This window comes from Vicugna pacos, chromosome 1 (genome assembly GCF_048564905.1).
Source record: "Vicugna pacos chromosome 1, VicPac4, whole genome shotgun sequence".
NCBI classification, from domain to species: domain Eukaryota; kingdom Metazoa; phylum Chordata; class Mammalia; order Artiodactyla; family Camelidae; genus Vicugna; species Vicugna pacos.
The window spans coordinates 66,068,685-66,089,199 of NC_132987.1; the positions used below are offsets into that span (position 1 = coordinate 66,068,685).

Below are 20,515 nucleotides of genomic sequence, written 5' to 3' on the forward strand. Positions count from 1 at the left end.
TGCATAGTAAGTAAAGTCAGCAGAACCAAGTGACCACCTGGCTTTGTACTTGCCCCTTTGTCCTACGACCTTCATGTGTATTTCATGAGTCACACTGCACGGCAGCTGTTTGTTGATGTGTCTGTGGGTCACAGTAGGCCAGGCACCCCTTGTGGTCTGGACCCTTAGTCATCTTTCTGTCCCTGGTGCCCCAGCTCAGTGCCTGGCACATGGTAGGCACTCACTAAATATTCAATCAAACAAATTAAGAAGCTAATGTACACAGGAGTGATAAAGAGGACAGAGTCAAGGATCTTAGACAGAAAGTGATGCTTTTAACAGGCTCAGTATGTAAGAGGAAGGGCAGGTTTCAGGGAGAAGACAGTGCACAGAGTTTGGAGTTTGCTTTGAGCTTGAGATGCCTGCAGGAACCACGAGTGCCCACTCCCTCTCCTCGAGTGAGGAGAGTCTGTGAGGAATGAGGAGAGGGCTTCCTTTACTGCCAGAAACTGTCTCGATCACAGTCCCAATTCAACTCATAAACACCACTGAGGGAGGAAGCTCCTCTATTCACCTAAAGTGGTGGTGGAGATAGGTAAAGAAGATAAGCAAGGAGAATTTGCTAACCTTGATTTATTTGTGCAGACCAGCAATGCAGCCAGGTCCATGGAAGAAACAACAGGTCTGCAGTAACAAGAAATATTTATACAAAACTAAAATTTTCCTTATTTCCTCTGTGACTCCACCCAGGGACTTCCTTGAAAAGATCTGTGCCACCCTTGGCTGCCTGATTTCTTGGCACAAATAAAGTTAAGGTGGAAACACACGACCGGAGCTCAGAGGGAAAAACAGATGGAGATGGAGACTGGGGAGTCATTAGTGGATGTCCATAAAAAATGATAGGGAGATAGGTAGACAGACAGACAGACAGACAGATAATACGTTAGGACTGGAAGATACATGAGGGAATGAAAGCATACAGGGAGTGTAAGTTTCACTCTTTAGAAATAGAGAACTAATAAAGCAGACATAGCAGTCCATGTGGGAACATTAAGAGGAATGAAAAGAGAAATCAAACTATGAGATAGAGGATTAGAAGACGGCCCAGAAAGTGACAAGGATGGTTAGGTCTATTGAGGTTACACTTCTGGAGAGCCTAGAATGCCTGCGTGAGACACTCAAACTTAGACTCCTGAGCAATGGGATGATCAATCCAGTGCTGAGCGTGCTCTCTTTGGGACCAATCAGCTCTGTTCCGCTTCAAGCCTGAGACTGTCTGCCTCCCCTGAGCAGCTCCCTTAAAATCGACCAAGCTGGAATTCCTGATCAATGCACACGACTCAGATTCCTGGGAAAGAGCTCAAAGAGCACCACTTTACAAATGATAAACGCAAAGCACCATCCTTATAAAGGAAGACTCATACAATCATTACGTAATTTGAAGAAAACAAGAAGTTCCAAAGAGGCAGGCAGGCTGATACGAGGAAGGTGGAGGGTTGAGTTTCTGACCCATCAAAAGGTTCTGATGACTGAGAGGCCCAGATGCCCTGCGGCCAGCCTACTACTGTTGAAGAGGTGAGGGAAGAGAAGTGGCCATGCTGACTAGGAGTCGGCCACAAGGAGGCTGAGGTCCATGCTCTGATGTTTCCATGGAGGGGGCTGGAGCGGGAGGTTAAAGACTAAATAATGAGGGATATGCAGGGGATCGAAAAAAAGAGAAGGAGCTGATGAAAGCGATGAGAGGTGGGCTTTCTTTCTCTCCCCCTTCCTTCCTCTCCCTTCCTGTCCATATGCGAAAGCAGATTTTTAATATCCCAACACTCCAGTTTTTTTCATTCTTTCCTCTTTTGCTTTGCCCCCAGGCTTTGCTCCTTCCCTCAGGGGCTGCCCTGGGGTGAGGAAGTGCCCTGACACAGACTCAGCAGTAATGACATTAACCACGTTACCCATCAGCACCAAGTCCAGGGCAAGTGGCCACCTTGGGATTTAGCCTCTACGGCCAGAGGCTACAAACCTGTCCCAATGGCTGGGAGGCAAATGGATGAGTAATTCCGGTTTTCACACTCTTGCAAAACACAGGAAACCGAGTTCTTGACATCATTTCCACCAATGACATGAATGATATTCTTGCACTTCAATAATCCTCCTTGGGTAATTACATAATTACTGTGTCCCTGTTGAGCTGGGAAACACAAGACAAAAGATGCAAAAGTAGGTGCTGAACCCACTCTTTGAAAATATCTGAATCGGCAAATAAAACATTTTATGTGGATCAGAGACTCCTGGAATACTACCTTCAATGAATCTTTCTTGCTTCTCTTTTAACTCAGAGATTAGTTTTCATTTCTAATTCTCTACAGCTGGAACTCCTTAGTAAAAGGTATGGTTTTAAGATCACTATATTGTCTGCCCAATCTCAAGACCTTCCCCATCCTCCACAGCCTCCTGTATTCAGTCTGCCACTTAAAATTCAGATCCAATAAAATAGCGTTGTGCCTTACCTTGGTGAGTACATTCCATTTCCACAGTTTTCCCAGCACGTTCTAAAATTGCTTTGGAGACCCCTACATGAGAAAGTCAAGATCGCAATGCACATGAATAAAAAAGCCATTACAGGACCTTTGGATCACAACGATATCCTCTATCTATACACTTTCCCCATCATCAGAGGAATCCTATAACTTGGGTATTCCCGATAACAACGAAGAAAAAAAAAACCAATGAAAGAGCTGTTACAATTATGAGAAACAGTGTGAAAATAACTTTTAAATTACTAGTTAATAGTAAGAAGCCAAAGCTGTAGAAACCAGTTTGGCTGTAGGAACCCTCCTTTACAGGTCTACTGTGACTATTACACTAGTCAAAATTCTACAAGTCAAGTACCTGTTTTGAGATTAAATGTCTTGGATGTTGAATTAACGATCACATCTGCCTTTTCTGTGGTAATGTCTCCAGAGGCTACCTGGAAAATGATGGGCCCAATTTTCATTTCATACACTCCTAAATCAGGGCTAGAAACAGTCCCATAGGAACCTGACAAGAAAAAAAAAAAAAGGCAGGAGGGGTCAGTAACAGGTCAGCAACAACAAGAATGAACTAGATCTCATGGTCCTCAACCTCTGCCCCTCTCATCCTTCCCCCTCACTCTCTCTGTGACCTGTGGCATTTAACCTGGCCCTGGCCCTGAGCCCCTGTGATGGTCTGTTTCTGGAAAAGGATTATAAAATGTAATACATATCAAATGAGGACCTCTGCTGCTGGCCAAGGTGGTCAGCCCACTCGAGCCTTTCTCTGCCACTGGTAATAACTAAAAACGTGGGACAGATACAAAAAGCCCCTCCCTGAGATATGAGAAGTTCACCACAGCAGGCAGATTGAAGGGAGGGGTTCAAAACTTGAAGCAGCAGCCTGTACAGAGGAGAGTTTCCTGTTTTGTTGTGTTTTGAAAATTTCCCTCATTTTCTCTTCCAGCTTTGACCCAAGCGTGGCCCTCGTCGCAGACCAACCTAGTGAAACAGGCAGCAAAACTCTCAGAGCACCCCTGTCTTTGTGGCCAGAGGGTTGAGAAAATGGGTCCCTGGGAGCTGAAGCGTATGGCAGAGAGGCCTCATCTTTTCTTTTTCCATGTTTTTCCTTCTTTAATCCAGGCCCTGTCCCAAGGTGCCCTGGTTGCAGAACTCAACAGTGACACCGCTGGGAGCTAAACCCTAAGAGACATTCTGTCTTTCTGTCTAGAAGAATCAGTCTGAAAAGCGTCTATGTGGTGTATGGGACATCCCTGGTTTTTGTTTATTTGCTCTGCCCCCGCCTCACCCCCCCTACCCCTGCCCTTTCTTTTCTCTCTGCTTTGCCCAAGGGCAACCCTGATCACACAAAACCATGAGGCAACAGAACAACCAGGCAGCTTCAGCTCTGAGAGAACCTTGTCTTTCTGGCCAGAGGACCTGGAAAATGGGCTCCTGCGAGTCAGAGAGTGTAATGGGAATGCTAGAGAGGTAAGCCGGAGAAGGTGACCCCCTGTTCTGTGTGTGAACTGGGGTCAACCCTGAGCCCACCCCAGAGCTGGGCACGTGGGGCAGCCCCAAGCAGCACAGGAACGTCCTTGAGAATGGAATTGACTTTGGAACCTCTGCCCCACAGGTGAGACAGAACTTTTCGAATGAAGTTAACTGATTGGCTGCCTGCTCAAACAAGCAAACAAACAAAACAATCACCATTTTCCAGAGGATTCTACCAGCACCCAAGTCTCATAGCATAATGTTTAAAATGCTCATTCTAGAACTGAAAATCGCTTATCATTCAAAGAACCAGGAAAATGTGGCCAGTTCTCAAGGATAAAGATACTCACTGCAGACGCTAATCTCAAGATGATTCAGATGCTGGAATGGTCAGACAAAGACTTTAAAGCATCTACTATAACTATGCTCCCTGAGGTCAGAATAAACATATTTGAGTGCATGGAAATGATTTGGAATTAATGGAAAAATAGGAGGCTCTGTAGAGAAATATAAACTATAAGAATCAAGCGGACATTTTAGAACTTTAAAATACAACGTCTAAAACTTAAAACTCACAGGATAGGCTCAATAGTGTAGTAGACAGAAAAAAAAAGTCAGCTAATTTGGAGGTAGATCAATAAATATTATCCAATTTGAAAAACAGAGAGAAAAAAGATTGACAGAAAAAAAAAAAAAAGAACAGATCCTCAAGGACCTATGGGACATTATCAAAAGGCTTACCATCCATGTTACTGGAGCACCAGAAGGTGCGGAGAGAGAGACCAGTGCAGAAAAATATATTTGAGAAATGACTGAAAAATCCCCAAATTGGACGGAAGACATGCATATTCAGATTCAAGAAGCCTCAGCAAACTTCAAACAGGATAAACTCAAATATACAACAGTAACTTTGACAGAGGAGAAGCACTCGGTTGGTATTATCTCTTTAAGTATGTCTATTTCTGAAAACACATATCACATCACCCTTAGAAAATAGTAGCCTCGTCTCTGTTTAAGAGCCCATTGTGCAGATTATATAGACTGGCCTGCCTACTCTTTCCCTCTAGATCACACAAACATGGCCAGGGCCTTGCATGCCCAGGTATATGGAATACAATTTAATATCTTCTTTATCACAAATTGATTTTTTCATAAAAATCATCCTATCATTTTTCACTTATCACTGAATAGTTATTTAGCAACAAGAAATAATGTCTCAATTTAAAAGTTTTACTGAACCTTGTGTGTCTTCAGCCATGGGAATTTTGTCATTGACGAAATTTCCATTAGCCCTTTTGGCAAATTCATCTGAAAATGCCTGTAAATACAAAGACAGTTTTGACCACTATAGTCCTCAGTAGATGAATGAATTTGAGTCATCAAGACTTTTGATCATGCATGCACAAATGTTTAGGATGGAACAATTCTCAAAGTATTATTTATTTTTATTATAGATTTATAAGTTATGAGACAATACATAAATTCCATTTTGATAAATATATACTATGAAAATTATAAAGATGTGAACAAAGGTATAAATACTAAGATATTCTTTATAGTACTATTTATAATCAAGAAAAAAATTAAACAGTTTAAAAATCCAATGGGAAAATGGTTAAATAAATTTTAGTAGGTCCATATGTATTTAGTATTTAGCAGCCATTAAAAATCACATTTTCAGGGGGAGGGTGTAGCTCAGTCACAGAGTGCATGCTCAGCACGCATAATGTCCTGGGTTCAATTCCCAGTACCTCCATTATAAAAATAAATAAATAAATAAAAATCTTTTTTTTTAAATCACATTTTCAAAGAATAGTTAATGGCATAGAGAAATGCTTATTTTATACTATTAAATGAAAAAAGAATGATACTAAATTACATTATATAATCCCACTTTTAGAAGTCCATATACATAAAAGACCGGGATGAAATACAACTAGAAGAATTTAAGTATTTTTATATTATTCAAAGTTTCTACAATGACATTGTATTACTTTCATAATCAGTAAAAGAAAAAAGCCTGCAGTTGTTAAAAATACAGTGTTAAGAGAAAGACAATCGCAAGGACCCAAACACTTCAGATTTTAATTTCTTATTTGTACCAGGAAAGGAATGGCTAGGGGAGTAGTGTTTTTGGAGCAATAGGCTGGAATTCCATTTCTTTGCCCGGTAGTGACACCCCCAAATCATCATTTTCTTCCTCCGTTTGAAAAAGCAACAGGGAATTTTGTTGGTGGTGGTTGGGGGGGAACAAGTAACATCTTGGCTAAAAGGCTGATACAATAATGACAGAGGAACTGAGAGAATACAGACACAAGGTCTCCAGCTTCAAGACCTCCAGTGACCAGGCAGGCAACCTACAGGTGTAAAGGTGGACTGGTTCAACGCTGGAGAACTAGAGAGCCATTCAGCCACAGCAAACTGTTCAGGTAGAGATCCATGTCCAGTGTGCCAGACTTTTGAATTTTTAGGTCACAGTGGACATCTGGAGTTTTATGTGACATGTTTGGTTCTTAAGTGTCAGCAACTGATTCAATTTTTTAAAAAAAAAACCCAAATAAAGCGCACCTAGAGGCTACATTCAGACCACGGGCTGCTGTTTTGTGACATCTGTTACATCTGTCCACCCCTAAATATCTCAGTAAGATTTATTGATTTTTTGTGGAAATATAACCAAAGCTCAACTGTCTTTAAAAGTCTTAAAAGAAGTAGTGTCACAGTAATGTATGGAGAATCAATACTATTTCCAATGGCAATACAGGTGTCTGAATAGACAAATCCTTTTACAGAATACTTGCAGAATACTCTGAGTCTTTAGGAAAGAAAACAAAGGCTGAGGCTGCATAGAAATAGTGAGATCTGAAGGTTCAGATTTGTGTCACAGGACTCACTTCCCTGTTTACTCAGCCATTCATTCAAAAACTCTCAGCACTTCACATCTCTGATTTAGTTCATTGTATGAGTATAGATCTTAGCTCCCAAAGGAGTTATGATTTATGGGAGGGAGAGTATTGCTACATGCCCATTCTGTGATCCACATCACCTTGTACAATGCAAGTCAAAGGGAGGTTGTTCAAAATGACTTTGGTTATACAGGCCAACTAAATGGACCACATATTTTTCCTGGGTGGTTTAGTTGTCTGATTAGAATTTAGATTTGTTTACTTCCAAAGTATTCAAAGGTAGTGTCTAGATCCAGAAAAAAATTAAGTATGATCTAAAAATTCAGTTGGTCCAACGATCTATGGACATCTCTTGGGTTGCTGGCCTTAATATGTTTAATTCTTGCACTATCATAGGACTTCTCAAACATTTAATTTCATCTACTGTTCTGACTCTAAGGACTTGGGAGAATGGCCTCTTATTATGGTTCTCCCATAATGCCAAGTCCAGTTACTCATCCACAGCTGATGTTCAGCAAATGTGAGCTGGTTGATGAACTCTCTATGACCGAAGATGGTTCTGGTATTTCTGGTCCCAACTGTCCTACTCCTGGGGGGATGTGCTGAGTTCATTCTAACATACCCTTCAATTGCATCTCATCCTGCCATTCTCCTGTTTACAGGACTACAACTGTACTTTTATTTTTATGTATTAAAATTTCTAAGTTCATATGAAAGAAAACTCTATAGATTAAAAGAGGGTTAAGAGGTACGTTGACTCCATTGCAATATTTGGGTCTTATCTGGATTCTGATTCAAACAAACAAGCTATAAAAAAACAAAAGAAAATATTTATGAAACTGTTGAGAATGTGACCATCGACTTGATCATTGATGACATAAAGGAATAATTGTTAATTTCTTTCAGATGTGAAATAGTATTGTAGTTAGGTTACTTTTAAAAAGCAATCCTAATGTCTAAAACAAATACTGAACTGTTTAAGGGTAAAATGTATATATGGGATCTGCTTCAAAATAATATGGGAGGAAGGGAAATAAATGGAGGTAGAGATGAAGCATCGTTGTGAAGATGAATGGTGAAGACAAGGGATTTCATTATCCTATTTTGTCTACTTTTTTATATGTTTGAAATGTTTCTTAATAAGAAGTCAAATTTTTTTCTATATCCATAAATTTGCTTGAAATTTGCCATGCTACAACTAGTCCACACTACTCTTTTACTTTCCTATATGAAAATACATGAAAGAATACAACTTTCTAGACTAAGAATACACACATTTGTTAGGGCTCTGATGCCAAATAATGAGTAAGCCTAAGACCGTACCTGAATATTTCCATGATCACTTGGGTGCAACAGAAAGCAAACCTCTTGTAAAGATTTCAGTTGATTCTTGCTACTGAATTTCAACACTTCTGTAGTGATTAATTCAGCAAAAACATTTTTAGGAAACCCCAAATTTCCTGTTCCTATTGCTGGAAATGCAATTGATCTTAAGGACAAACGCTCAGTGATTTCCAAACATTCTCTGATTATGTTTTCCATGATCTGAAAAGCACAAAGCACATTCTTATACATTTTGCCTAGAAATGGCAATTTGAAAAAAAAAAAAAAAAGAACAAGAAGTTAGCAACTTTGTGATCTCTGTCTACTCCTTTTTGCTTTCAACAAAAGGCAGGTTAAGGGCAGTCAGAAGGGGAAAGAAAAATAAAGGAGTAGATGAGGAAAAGGGAATAAAAACGTGTGAGACCCTCCAAAAAGATTCAAACTCACTCAGCAATGAAGGACTGAAGCAAAGCAACTACTGCTCTGATCTTTCATTCTCTTCCATTCTTCGTGGCCTCACCTTGCCTTCCTCACTAAAGAGTGTTGTCTTCAGTAACTCTTCCCCAAGCCCCAATAATGGTTGAGCACTACAATAAATTTCTATTATTAACTAGTCCTGAGGAGAAGTCAGCTAGAGCTGAGAGAAATGGCCAGGATGATGGAACCTGCCAAGAAAGTGATGCTATTCCAGAACAGAAACAGACTGGGGCCAATCTACATTCTACTGAAAGGAGAGTCCAAAGGGCTACCCAGTTTCCTAGAGAATTCAAATCCAGGTCCCACCTTGTGTGAAGATGTGTTGTCACTTCTCCAGTCCGGAGCCACCACATGAAGCACACGGCGGCAAGGCAGATTGCAGCCAGTGGTCTGGAGCACTGTGCCTGAGCCAGCAGACATCCCTTGCCCAGCAGTGTTCAATTCCTCCTGAAGCTTTGGCCCAGCTTTTTCTAAGAGGGCCTTGGAAAGGGGCCCTCTATTGAGCTCAAGATTCGAGGGAATGGAGTTGACAACGACATCGGTCTTGAAGACAAAACCAACAGTTTGTTTCAAAGTCTAAGAAAAACATCCAACAAGGATTTCTATATTTGAGCCACTGGGCTTGGCACAATGAAGGACAACTAAGATGATTAACTTTTCAGAGATTGAAATACCACCTTGAGACTAAGCGTTATTAGATACCTGTTTAAATAACCCTCCAGAACAAAAGAGAATCGTCAAAAAGCAATGCATAAATGGCATGGGAACACTGAAGGCTCATGAAGACGCCATGAGGGATGTGGGGTCTGAGAGGTGGGAACAGTTGCAGCAGGCAGAGAGAGACAGGGAGGTCGTTCAGGAGGGGCAACCGCATGAATGGAAGCGTGGTCGGTTGTGAGCAGCAAGCAAATTAGTTTGACCTGGATAGAGAGCTTCTGCAGCAAATTGGTGCCAGTCAGGCCAGAAATGGTACACTGAGGGTGGACTGCAGAGGGTCTCGGGTGCCGAGCCGCCGGGCCTGCCTGACAGCAGTGAAGAGCCAGGGAAGCTTTTTCAGCAGGACAGTTAAGGTGAGCAGATTAATCAGGCTTGACTAAGACACCAAGAGGAGACTGGAGAGGGAATGTGACCAAGTGACCGTCAAAGCTGCCCCACGTGGGTCACAGAAGAGTGATGTGAAGCAGGTGCTGTGGCATCAGAAGCCACACATCTATGGGAGTGAAAGGCATGGAAGGAATGTCTTACTGTTAGTGTTCAAGGTGGACAGGGATCAGAACTCATTCCAATTACTGACCCTTGGTCAAAAGAGTTTTTTTCTTTATTTGTTTAGTTTTTAAAATGAGACACAAAGTTACTTTTACTATTTTGAAATAGTGCAATGAACATCCCAATCCTGGCTCTGTCATTTGTTAGCTGTGGGACTTGGGCAAATCACTTAACCCCTCTAAATCTCATTCCTTCACCTGTGACATGAGAATAATAACACTCCTGGAATCTGCCCCACAGCATTGAATCAGAAAATGCATTCCAAGCACTTAGCATAGTGCCTGGCACTGAGCAAACAGGCAGTGTTCACTATCATTCTTGTAATCGGGATTTAAGCTTACTGTAAGTAGAAATCTAATTTTTTATAGTCTCTTTCCATATTTTAAACTAAAACAAAAATAACTTAAACAAACTAACAACTTGAACAACAACAAAAAATGAGATGATCCACAGGATGAGAGAAAATATTTGCAAGTTATCTATCTGGTAAGGGATCTATATCCAGAATATATATAGAAATCTTAGTATTCAGTTTCAGAAAAGAGAACCCTATTAAAAAGTGGGCAAAGGATGTGAACAGACTTTTCTCCAAAGAAGATATGCAAATGGCCTTCCCTAGGGATCCCTGCCCTAGGACTGCCCACAGGCCCCCAGCTGAGGAAGTCACACTTGGCACAGCAGGGGGCTTCCAGGGCTGTTCTGATTAGTTAGAGTCTGTGTTGAAAAGGTTGCTAAATACCTTTTTAAAGAAACATGTCACCCCCTCTTGGCAGACCTACAAGAATTGTCCCTACATAATACCCAGACCTTTGCCGGGTCCACTTTCTACCTCTCCCCACATTTTCTTACTGGCATTGGGTGATTATGGTGCCTCAGACTCAGTGCCCCCTGGTTCAATGCCACTGACAAAATTCCTGTCCTCTGTCCCCATCTCACGCTCTAATTTTTCTGTATCTGCAGTAAATTTGACAAGTAATTAACCTGAGATTTGCCAACATATGACAGGTGTCAAGGCACTGAAAGAGTGTAGAGCCTTGACCATGTAAGGTATAATTGTGAATTTTCACATTTCCTGGAAACTAGTGACCTGAATATGCTATCAGCTCCCACAGATCATTGGCCAATCTCGACTAGTGAATGCCTGGGGGAAGCAGCCCAGTTTTCTAAGGAAACCTGTTTCAAGGCAGGGATGGAAGGTGTGAGATTCTCCCCTGGATCTTAATAGCCCTTTGGCAGCAGGCTCCCTGGAGGCCCAGCCCCCGGGGTGGGTGTTCTGTAAATGGGGCACTCACTGTGGCACTCTGCACATCTCCTTTCACCAGCAGGATCCTCAGGCCTTCTGGGGACAACAGGCTGGGTGTGTTTCCATGATCTCTGCTCAAGCTGGGCTGGACTGCTGCTGGCAAAGTGGGCAGGGAAGCAGCATCAGACAGGGTGCTTTTAAATATAGTTTTTGCACTTTCAGCAAAGGCCTCAACGGTCTTCTCAGCTACATCCACAAGGTAAATCTCTTTCAAGCTGCATCCAGCCCAGGTATACTGGAAACATTCCTTGATCGCCAAAATAATGGTCTCCACACACTGGGGCAAGGGAAAGCCAAAGGTCCTGGAACTGATCGCAGGGAAGGCTATCGACCGGTACTTGTGTTTTACAGCCAAATGGAGACTTTCTTTCACAGCTCCCTTCAACTGCCACATACAGTTCAGGGTCTCGTCTGTCTTCCACTGGGGCCCGACTGCGTGGATCACGTGGTGGTATGGGAGCTTTCCTGCTTTTGAGATGACGGCACAGCCAGGTGAGATCTTGCCCTTTGTTTTCTTCACTATCTGGTCACAGTCCTCTTGGAGCTCAGGGCCAGCGGCTTTTGAAAGAGCAGCAGCCAGGCCACCTGTGAGCTGGAGGTCTGCACTGGCCGCATTCACCACCACCTCAACGGGAAACCGCGTCAGGTCGCCCTGCTGCACGATCAGCGAGACCCCAGGGGCCAGGTCTGTCCGAAACAAGCACCGCTGCCCACCAGTGCTGCCTCCCTCCTTTTCTTCATCCTTCTGGAGTTCAATAAGACAACCAAATAACCTTCTGACCTCACTTTTGTAATACCGTGCTTTATCCTGGAAGAACTGACCGGCTCCTGGCTTGTCAATATGGAAGCTTTTAACGCAGACCGAATCCCAGGTTTGTTTGACAAGGTCCATTCCCTCCAGAACTTCGGCTTTTGAGCCAGTTAGCAAAATGCCCTTCTGCTTGTCCTCAAGATTGAAACTTACCTGAACATTTACCTTCTTGATCTTTTGCCGGAATAGCTTTTCTGTCCTTAAATAATCAATAACTAAGGAAGGCTTTATTTCAATCAATTTCTCTATTTTCATGTGTTTTTCCACAAAGGCAGAAACCAAGTCATGGATTTCATTTACTTCTTTCACACAGCCTGCGATGACGACCTGGGCTGTGGTCCCTGAAGTTACCTCATCGATGATGACAGTCTCTGAGGAGGAATTGTATTTCTTATGCAGATTGGAAGTGAGCCCTCTCCATTTCTTGCCATTAAGAACTTCCCTGTCCTCAACTTTGATGAGCTTATAATTTAAGGCACTGATCATTTGCTTTTCGGCTTCTAACAGGACTTCAGAAGAAGAGCCGGTTAAGAGAACAGTTGTGCCCTCTAGCTCATAAATTGCAAGAATATTCTGTGTTATAAAAAGAGACTTAGAGAATTCAACACAGTCTACCTGTTGCAGAAACTGGAAAACCTCAGGGGGAAGCTGAATCTTTTTCTGACCCATGGTGTATACCTTTTCCTGAATTTCACACTTCACTTTATACACATCTTCAGGAAGTCCTTTGAAGCACATGTGTTGAGAAGCTTCATCATAATAAAACTCCATCTCTGGGCACTCGGTGCGGAGATGCTCCTGTATACCACTGTGCAGCAGAAGCGAATACTTTCCTGGAGGAATGGCCAGTTTTTGCTTCAGACTTTGCTCTTCTCTTTTAATTTTTTGAGTGGTACTTTCTATTAAGTCCTTGATATGTGGCTCAATGTTTTGTACATCTTCTGACTTCCCCACTAAGGTTACCATCCCTGTGAGTGCATCAAACTCAATCAAAATCCTATCATCTTCTAAATCGTTTTTTATGGCATCCCACACCACTGGCTCCACTTTAAACGGGGTCACTTTATATTTAGACTTGATGCCAGAGAATACTGTGGAAACATCTTCCCGCCAGGTCTTGACTCTTAGTCTCCCTTGACTGGCTAAGGTGGCCGTAGGTCTGATGGTCACTTCACCACTGAGTTGGCACCATGTTAGCTCACAGTGACAATGTTTCATTTCATCATTTATCTCCTTAGTCAGGTCATTCTTTTTCTCAAAGAACTTCCATAAGGAAGGATCCAGTGATTCTTTGAATGGTGCTGGAAGCTTGATCAGAGGCTTCTCCTTTCCATACAAAGCTGTGCCCAAAGAGGCATAATACGGGAACACAGAGAGTGGCATATTGTTGAGGTCAAGTTTCCTGGTCAGGATGGTGTCTACCACTTAAAGGAAAGAAATAAAAAAAAAAAAGTAATCCCAGTGTAATATGTTTCAGATGAAAAAAAAACAAGCAAACAGACTTTCCTATTCTAAGGGAAAAAACATCCCCATGTTTGTAGAACTCTGATGTTACCACATGCTGTTAAAAAGTGGCACTACTCCCAGAGCACTTAAAAATAAACTGATGTGTATTACCAGTGCACAGGTACCCCTTGTTTCATGGAATGATTACTTTCCAGCCAAGAACACTCAAGGTTGAAATTTTGTTACAGAAATTCTATTTTCTGTGTCTGATAACACTGATACACCACCACCAGGTTAAGAAAGAGAGTGGAGTTTGGTCACAGTGTGGGGAAAATGTTTGCCCCAGTGTGAAGAATATTTCTGTGCTCAGAGCAAAGCTCATTGAAGAGTCACACTATCTGCTTCTTGTGCAGCCGCACGGTTTTAGATTTCATAGATGACCTAGATGCCATTAACACTCCTAAGGGGAGGCGCACAATAGGAATTACCATAGCTTACCGTTGTCAGACAATATTCCAAGTGGTTTACATATGTTTAGCCCTCACAACAACCCTTTGAGGTAGAGACACTATTATTAGCATTCCTATTTATAAATGATAAAGCTGAATCTAGTAAAAGTTAGGTAACTTGAATAGGGTCACGCAGACTATAAATATCTGAGCTAAGATTCAAGTCAGTGTCTGTCTGACTCCAAAGCCCTTGTCCCTCTACCATGGGTTCCAAACCAAGATGATCCTCACAGTCACCAGACAGCCCAGCCCCAGATTCAGTACGTTCTGCACCTCCCTCATCCCTGCTCTAATCCCCTTCCCGCCACGTTCACTGGGACAGTCGAACGTGCCTGCATGGGTGTGGGTGTGGGTGTAGGGGTACTCCTCTTCCCAAAGCCCCTTTTCACTTTGTGTTATAAGACAGATACAAGGGGTCTAAGCAGGAAGGGAATCAGAACGAACCTCAGTAACAACTCAGATTAAAATACCACCTTGTGAAAAGTTGTTAAAAATAACTTCACCTTATATGTGATTGGTTCCTAGGCCTGGAGCCAGACCTAATGAAAGGAATGTGGCCTTCAGAGGCCCAGACACATGGTTCCAAGGTCCCACCATGGCCTGGAACAGGCTCTGGGCCTGGGCAGCACCACTGAGTATCCACCATGTGCCAAGCACTCTGCAGGTGCAATTTCATTTGATCCTTACAACAAGATTCCTCTGCAGTGAGTAGTAATGTGAGCCCCCTTTTACAGGTGAAAAACAGATGTTTGGGGGGTGCAAGGAACCTCCACAAGATCACTAAGCTGGTAAGCACCAAAGCCAGGAATGTGAACTCAGGTCTGTCTGACCCAAGAACCATCACAGATGTCACCTTAATGTGTCTTACATTCTCCATCCTGTTTCCTCCTCTGTTTAAAAAAAAAAAAAAAGTAACTATATAACCATGCAGGTTATTATGAGTATTTGGTGAGATACTGTGGCAGAAAACACAGCAAGAGATCTCATACATAACAGGCATTCAGTAAGAGTTCCCTTCCTTGAGACTTTGTGAATCAGATTTTGTGAAGCTGGACTGAATAATTTCAGAGTAAAGTGCCTAACTTATTCCTTTCAAATAATCTATATAAAATACAATATTGCTAAATAAATTCTGGTTTTAATCCAGCATTATTTACAGTTTTCCTCATTATTGGTAACTCATTGTAAGTGATGAAATATCCTACAAGAAAAATTAATGTTATAGATGAACAGGAGATTGGGGAAAAGTGGAGAAGTTAGGAGCACAGATTGTGGGGCCAGACTTCCCAGATTCAAATCCTGGCTCTGTCCCTTACTAGCTGTGTAACCTTGGTCAAGTTATCTGACCTTCCGTGCCTCAGTTTCTTCATTTATAAAATAGGGATGACAATAATAGCAATGTCCCTAAAGCACTGTCTGTGAATGCACTTGGTAGCACCCTTCAGAGCTATGCCAGTGTAAGCCATAATCATAAGGCACAGCCAGAGGGAGAAAGGGAAAGTCAGGGTATCTCAGACCACGGAGAACAGGGAGTGAACGTAGAGGAGGAGGCGTGGTCAACACAGTCCGATGGTGCAAAGAGGTCAGGGCAAAGGGCAATGTGAGCCTACCCGATGTTCACAGGTGCTGTTCTAGCCTAAAACAACCTGAATTTAAAATTTCCTACTATTATTCATACATATGTAACATAGACATTCTGAGGACACACCCAACTGCCCCATGCATTTGACATGTTTGAAAGCCCCAAAGTTGTCAGCTCCCACCATAAGCTGGGAGGTTAACTTCTAGAGTGGACAGCTTTACGTAACTCTCTCCTTGGGCCCAAGGCTAGGTTAAGAGATTTAAAGAACACGCAACAGATGCTCCTTTTTGTCTCTTTGCCCAAGGAACAGTAGGTTTTTCATTCCATATTAATCCAAACCATACCTTCTCTGCCATTTCCCCGGCTCATCAAAGCTGAAGGAGGTTCTTCCAAGTACCCCCAAGAAAAAATTTATCTCAGGTGGTTGGCATACCACAGGATCCTGCCTCATGCACCCTCAGTCACAATGTTCTTTCTTTCCCTAAGAAGTCAGACTCCCTAATTCCTACTCCTCAGTCTTGACTTCTGAACATCAGTGGAATTTCCAAGCTGACCTCGCACATGCCTCAGAGAACTGGCAATCTATGTCTACGAAATCCTCAGAAGTGTTTCCCTAAGGTTCAATTGGATGTGGTTTTCACAGGGTGATGCCAAAGAACAAGCCAGCAGGCATCCACTGATCATGTGGAACTGCCCCAGTTAATTTCTGAATGATGACACTGACATTGAAAGGGGAAGTCAGTGATACTTCATGGGAATTGTATGTGTTTCTGAGTATTTCTTTACCTAACCTTGTTGAAATTAACTTGAAAATCTCTACCGAGTGTATAGCTAAAACACAGGCCACCTCTGTTTAAATACAATATCTCAAATACTCTAAGAATTAAATATTTTTCAGTCTGTAAGTAGAGACTCATGAGAGAAAGTCTTTATAGCTTTCAAAAACTTGATGTTGCTTCTCTAAAGTTTGAATCACTGGATTCATTAAGCATCATATACCAGGTGAACAGGATTACTAGTTGGATTTCCAATAAAATATATGAATAAAAAATAAAATACATCAGAATTCAACTGAGAACTGTTAAGATCTGCTAAAATGGCTTAGATTATGCCAGTTAAGGTTGACAAAATCAGGCTAATAGAGATTACCTTTTCTGTCAAAAAATTCAATCAGAGATGAACTCTCTTCAGGAAAACATTCAATGTGGACAACTCCTCCCCCTCCATTACGGGGATTTTCAAATAAACTTTTCAAATCATCGTCATCAACACCAGGCGGCAGGTTTTCCACCCTGATTGTTTTTGTCACTTCCAGGAGTCTTGCAGAAAGCCGGAATTTTTTCACTGAATGGTGTGTGGCACAGTCATCAACAAATTTCACGGCATCTACAAACAATAATCAATTAATCAATCAGAAAATTATGATTATATCTTTATGTTATAGAGAAGAAACTGTCTGACTATTAATTGAGATAAAGGGGGAGGCTAAGCACGTGATTTTTTAATGGAAGATTTTAATTCCCACATGAGATTCTACATACCTAAAGCTTCCAGTCTCTGAACGGCAATGCACACAGGAATGTCTTACCTAGATCACTGACACTGAGCTGAGTCCCTGCCCTGACCCAGCCCTCTCCACTACCTGCCTGGCACCACCACCTGAGTGCTCTCTCTGCAGTACAAATCTCCTTGTTTCACTTGCTCCCCACTGTCTGCAGGTATGGGTCACACTCCTTAGCTAGATTTACAATGCCCTTGGCTATTTGACTCCCAACTGATTTCTAAACATCACCTCTGGTTATTCCCTACCATTCACTTTATTTTCCATATTGCCACAAAACTAGTCATTATTTTGAAAACTCTATTCTCCTTTGCCTTTGTATATACAATTCCCTGTGCCGAAAATGCCCTTCTCCAATCTTTTTTTTTTTATCCTGGTCCTGTCCTTCCTTCACGACTCAGCCCAATTATCTCTTTCAAATTAATAAATATTGGTAGTGGGCCCATGGTATACCAGGCACTATACTAGGATCTGGGGATAGAGAGATGAATATAACAGTTCCTTGAAATCTCACCATCCAAGAGGAAGGAAGTCTTGAAAGCAAACAAATATTCTACTTGGGGATCAAATGATGTGGGAAGACTAATACTGGGGAATCAGATAAGGAGTCCCAGAGTAAGTAGTCATTGCTCTGAGTTTTGAAGGATGAAGAGAGTTTGCCAGACAGATCAGGGAAGGAAACATTTCAGGCAGAGGGACCAGCGGTGCCATGAAACAACATGGCACATCTGAGATCTAACAGCCTGAGACTGCTGGAGTATGAACTTCAAGAAAACCAAGCCACCATGTTTGGGTCCCCTTTCCTCCCATTCTGCACAGCATTCTGTTCACAGCTGATGGAAGCAGCTTCTCCTCTTGCATCTTCATTATTCACTTACATATGGGTTTCTTCCCTAACCCAGAGGAGTTCCTTGAGAGCTGGAACCAAGAATTATTCATCTCTGTATGTATCGCACCTAGACAAGTGTCTGGCACATAGTAGGTATTCAAGATCAAGATTTTTGATCAATAAACTAAAGCAAGTCGACTTAGTTTTCCCTTTATAAGAAATAATCATAAATTTGAAATAAGAATAGCTCCCATTATTGAGTCCTTACCACGTGTCAGGTACAATGCTAAAGGCTTTTCAAACATTATCTCATTTGATCTTCATGGAAACTGTTATCAGTAGGTATTATTGTCCCCATTTTATAGATGAGGAAAGTAAAGCATACAGAAGGTAGTAACTTGGGTAACCTCAGATAGTTAGTTAAACGGTGGGGTTAGAATTCTGACTGCATGACCTGCGCTCCTAATCAGCCACTCCACTGCCATGGCCATGGGCTAGTGAGGGCTCGGAATTGGAAAATTTCCTTGTCTTCCGGAGATAACTCTTCCATCATCTCAGAAACTGTCCACAGACTCCTCACACAGACTTAAAGAGCACCCATTTTCTGCACCACATGCACTTACTCACCCCTGCACAGGTGATGGCCATGGAAGTACTAAGGAAATATATGGTCAAGGGGATAAGAGAAGAGACTGTATAGAGGTGGGCCACCTAGGTTCAAATCCAGTGCTTCCATTTATTAGCATCTCTGTGTCTCTGTCTCCTCAACCATAAGGTGAGGAATAATAATAATAATAAACTCAAAAGATTGTTGAAAGGAACAAATAAATTAATACATGGAATAAGCTTAGCGTAGTACCTGACTTATGGCAACACTATGTGAGTGTTTGCTGTCATTATTACTACCTTCCAGTAAGCCTAGTTTAGTAACACAGATCAATATTTACTCCTCACAATGGGATAACATATGGGAAAACACTGACTCCTCCACTGGGAATCACTTAAATAACCTGAGACTTTAGATTTCTATTTGGGTGCATTTTCTGTGTGTTTCTGTCTCTCTCTTTCACATGCGCGCACGCACACACACACACACACACACACATGCACACACATATAACACATACAGTAAAGCCTGATTTACTAAACATACCAGAATTTGGTTTCAAAACAAATTTGCTTCTCTTTCAAAATAAGAAAACGCCTGTATTAACTTGGAGGCCTCTCTTACTAGCAACTAGAAGGAGTCAAGCTTTCACCCTAAGCTGGGTGTCCCAAATCCCAAAGGGCAGCACAAAGAAGGCTGGCAAATGGAGCATCAGTCAATCTTACCAAAGTATTTTGGAAAGGTAACTACAGCAACATTAAAGTCCCTTATTAATTCCACTTGAAAGTCATCACTGGACAAGCCGCTTATGTTCTCAACTAACAGGATTAATATCATATCAGTGATATTTGCCATGACATTTTCAAATGCAACCAAAGAGGAAATATTGTCATGTTCTTTGGCAGTATTCTCCACTTCTTCTGATCTTCTGTTGAGAGAGAGATCTGCGTCTAGTTCTTCTGATACATCTGATTTTAGGGAGACAAAAAGGGTATAAGATGTTACATCCATCTACCATGTTCTTAGCAAAGTAAATCACCATAAAATAATTCCACTGCCATCTTCCCTTCCTGATCTCTTGGCTAACTCAAATAAAAACAGATCATAGAAGGCTTTTTGCTTAATTTAATTAAAAGCTAAAATAGCTTTTAAATCTTACTGTGATGCTGACGATGATTATGTTAAATTTCATTATACTCTTTACTGCCTCGTTTCCCTGAGGAACCTGCCTTATTTTTAATAGTACTTGACATATATTTCTATCACAGCACCATATTACAGTTATTGAACCAAGCTTCTCAAAAGCAAGGGACATACTTACTCATCTTTGTATTGCTCTACTGCTGGCACATGGCATACAGCTGAGGCTCAATAAAGTTGAGAGATTTACTGCTTAGGCCACTGGAGGAAAACAAGATATCCTAAAATGCCCAAACATGGGCATCAGCTAACACATTTTGCTCTGAAAGCAGTAAGTTTCCATCACTGAAGAGGAAAAAGGACACTTTGCAGTGAATGACTAGGGTATACACATGGAAGATAAAATGGCCCAGAGAATTATGCATTTACTTCAAACTCGCTCAGTAGTAACCACCCCAGCCAGCTTGTTCGTCTCCATTGTTGACCGTAAGTGAGTTACATACACAGTTGACCCTTGAACAACATGGGGTTAGGAGCGCCAACCCCCTGCACAGTCAAGTATCTGTGTATAACTTTTCACTCCTCACAAACTTAATTACTAATAGCCTACTGATGACCAGAAGCCTTATCTATAACATGAGCTGCTGACTAACACATATTCTGTATATTGTATGTATTATACGTACATCTACATATATTTTATGCATTCATGACATTTCTAACTTTTTCTTAATTTGTTTCATATTTCTAGGCTGTGCAGTTCATCCATGAGTTTTTTCCA

The 20,515-nt window shown here is 41.7% G+C and overlaps 1 protein-coding gene across 2 annotated transcripts in view; it reads right to left on the bottom strand.

The window, feature by feature from the left end:
- Positions 1–20,515, bottom strand: part of PARP14 (poly(ADP-ribose) polymerase family member 14) — a 40,677-nt gene that overhangs the window by 10,743 nt on the left and 9,419 nt on the right. Inside the window, exons 4-12 of one of the 2 annotated variants that reach the window (XM_072963993.1) lie at positions 19,320–19,562; positions 16,747–16,983; positions 11,239–13,484; positions 8,987–9,223; positions 8,204–8,425; positions 5,217–5,295; positions 2,863–3,012; positions 2,481–2,543; positions 1,994–2,161 (exon numbers count right to left, since the gene is read on the bottom strand). In XM_072963993.1, coding sequence (XP_072820094.1) covers positions 1,994–2,161; positions 2,481–2,543; positions 2,863–3,012; positions 5,217–5,295; positions 8,204–8,425; positions 8,987–9,223; positions 11,239–13,484; positions 16,747–16,983; positions 19,320–19,562 — 3,645 coding nt within the window. Of the gene's footprint in view, positions 1–1,993; positions 2,162–2,480; positions 2,544–2,862; positions 3,013–5,216; positions 5,296–8,203; positions 8,426–8,986; positions 9,257–11,238; positions 13,485–16,746; positions 16,984–19,319; positions 19,563–20,515 lie in introns of both variants that reach the window. The other variant, XM_072963988.1, reaches the window with a different exon arrangement.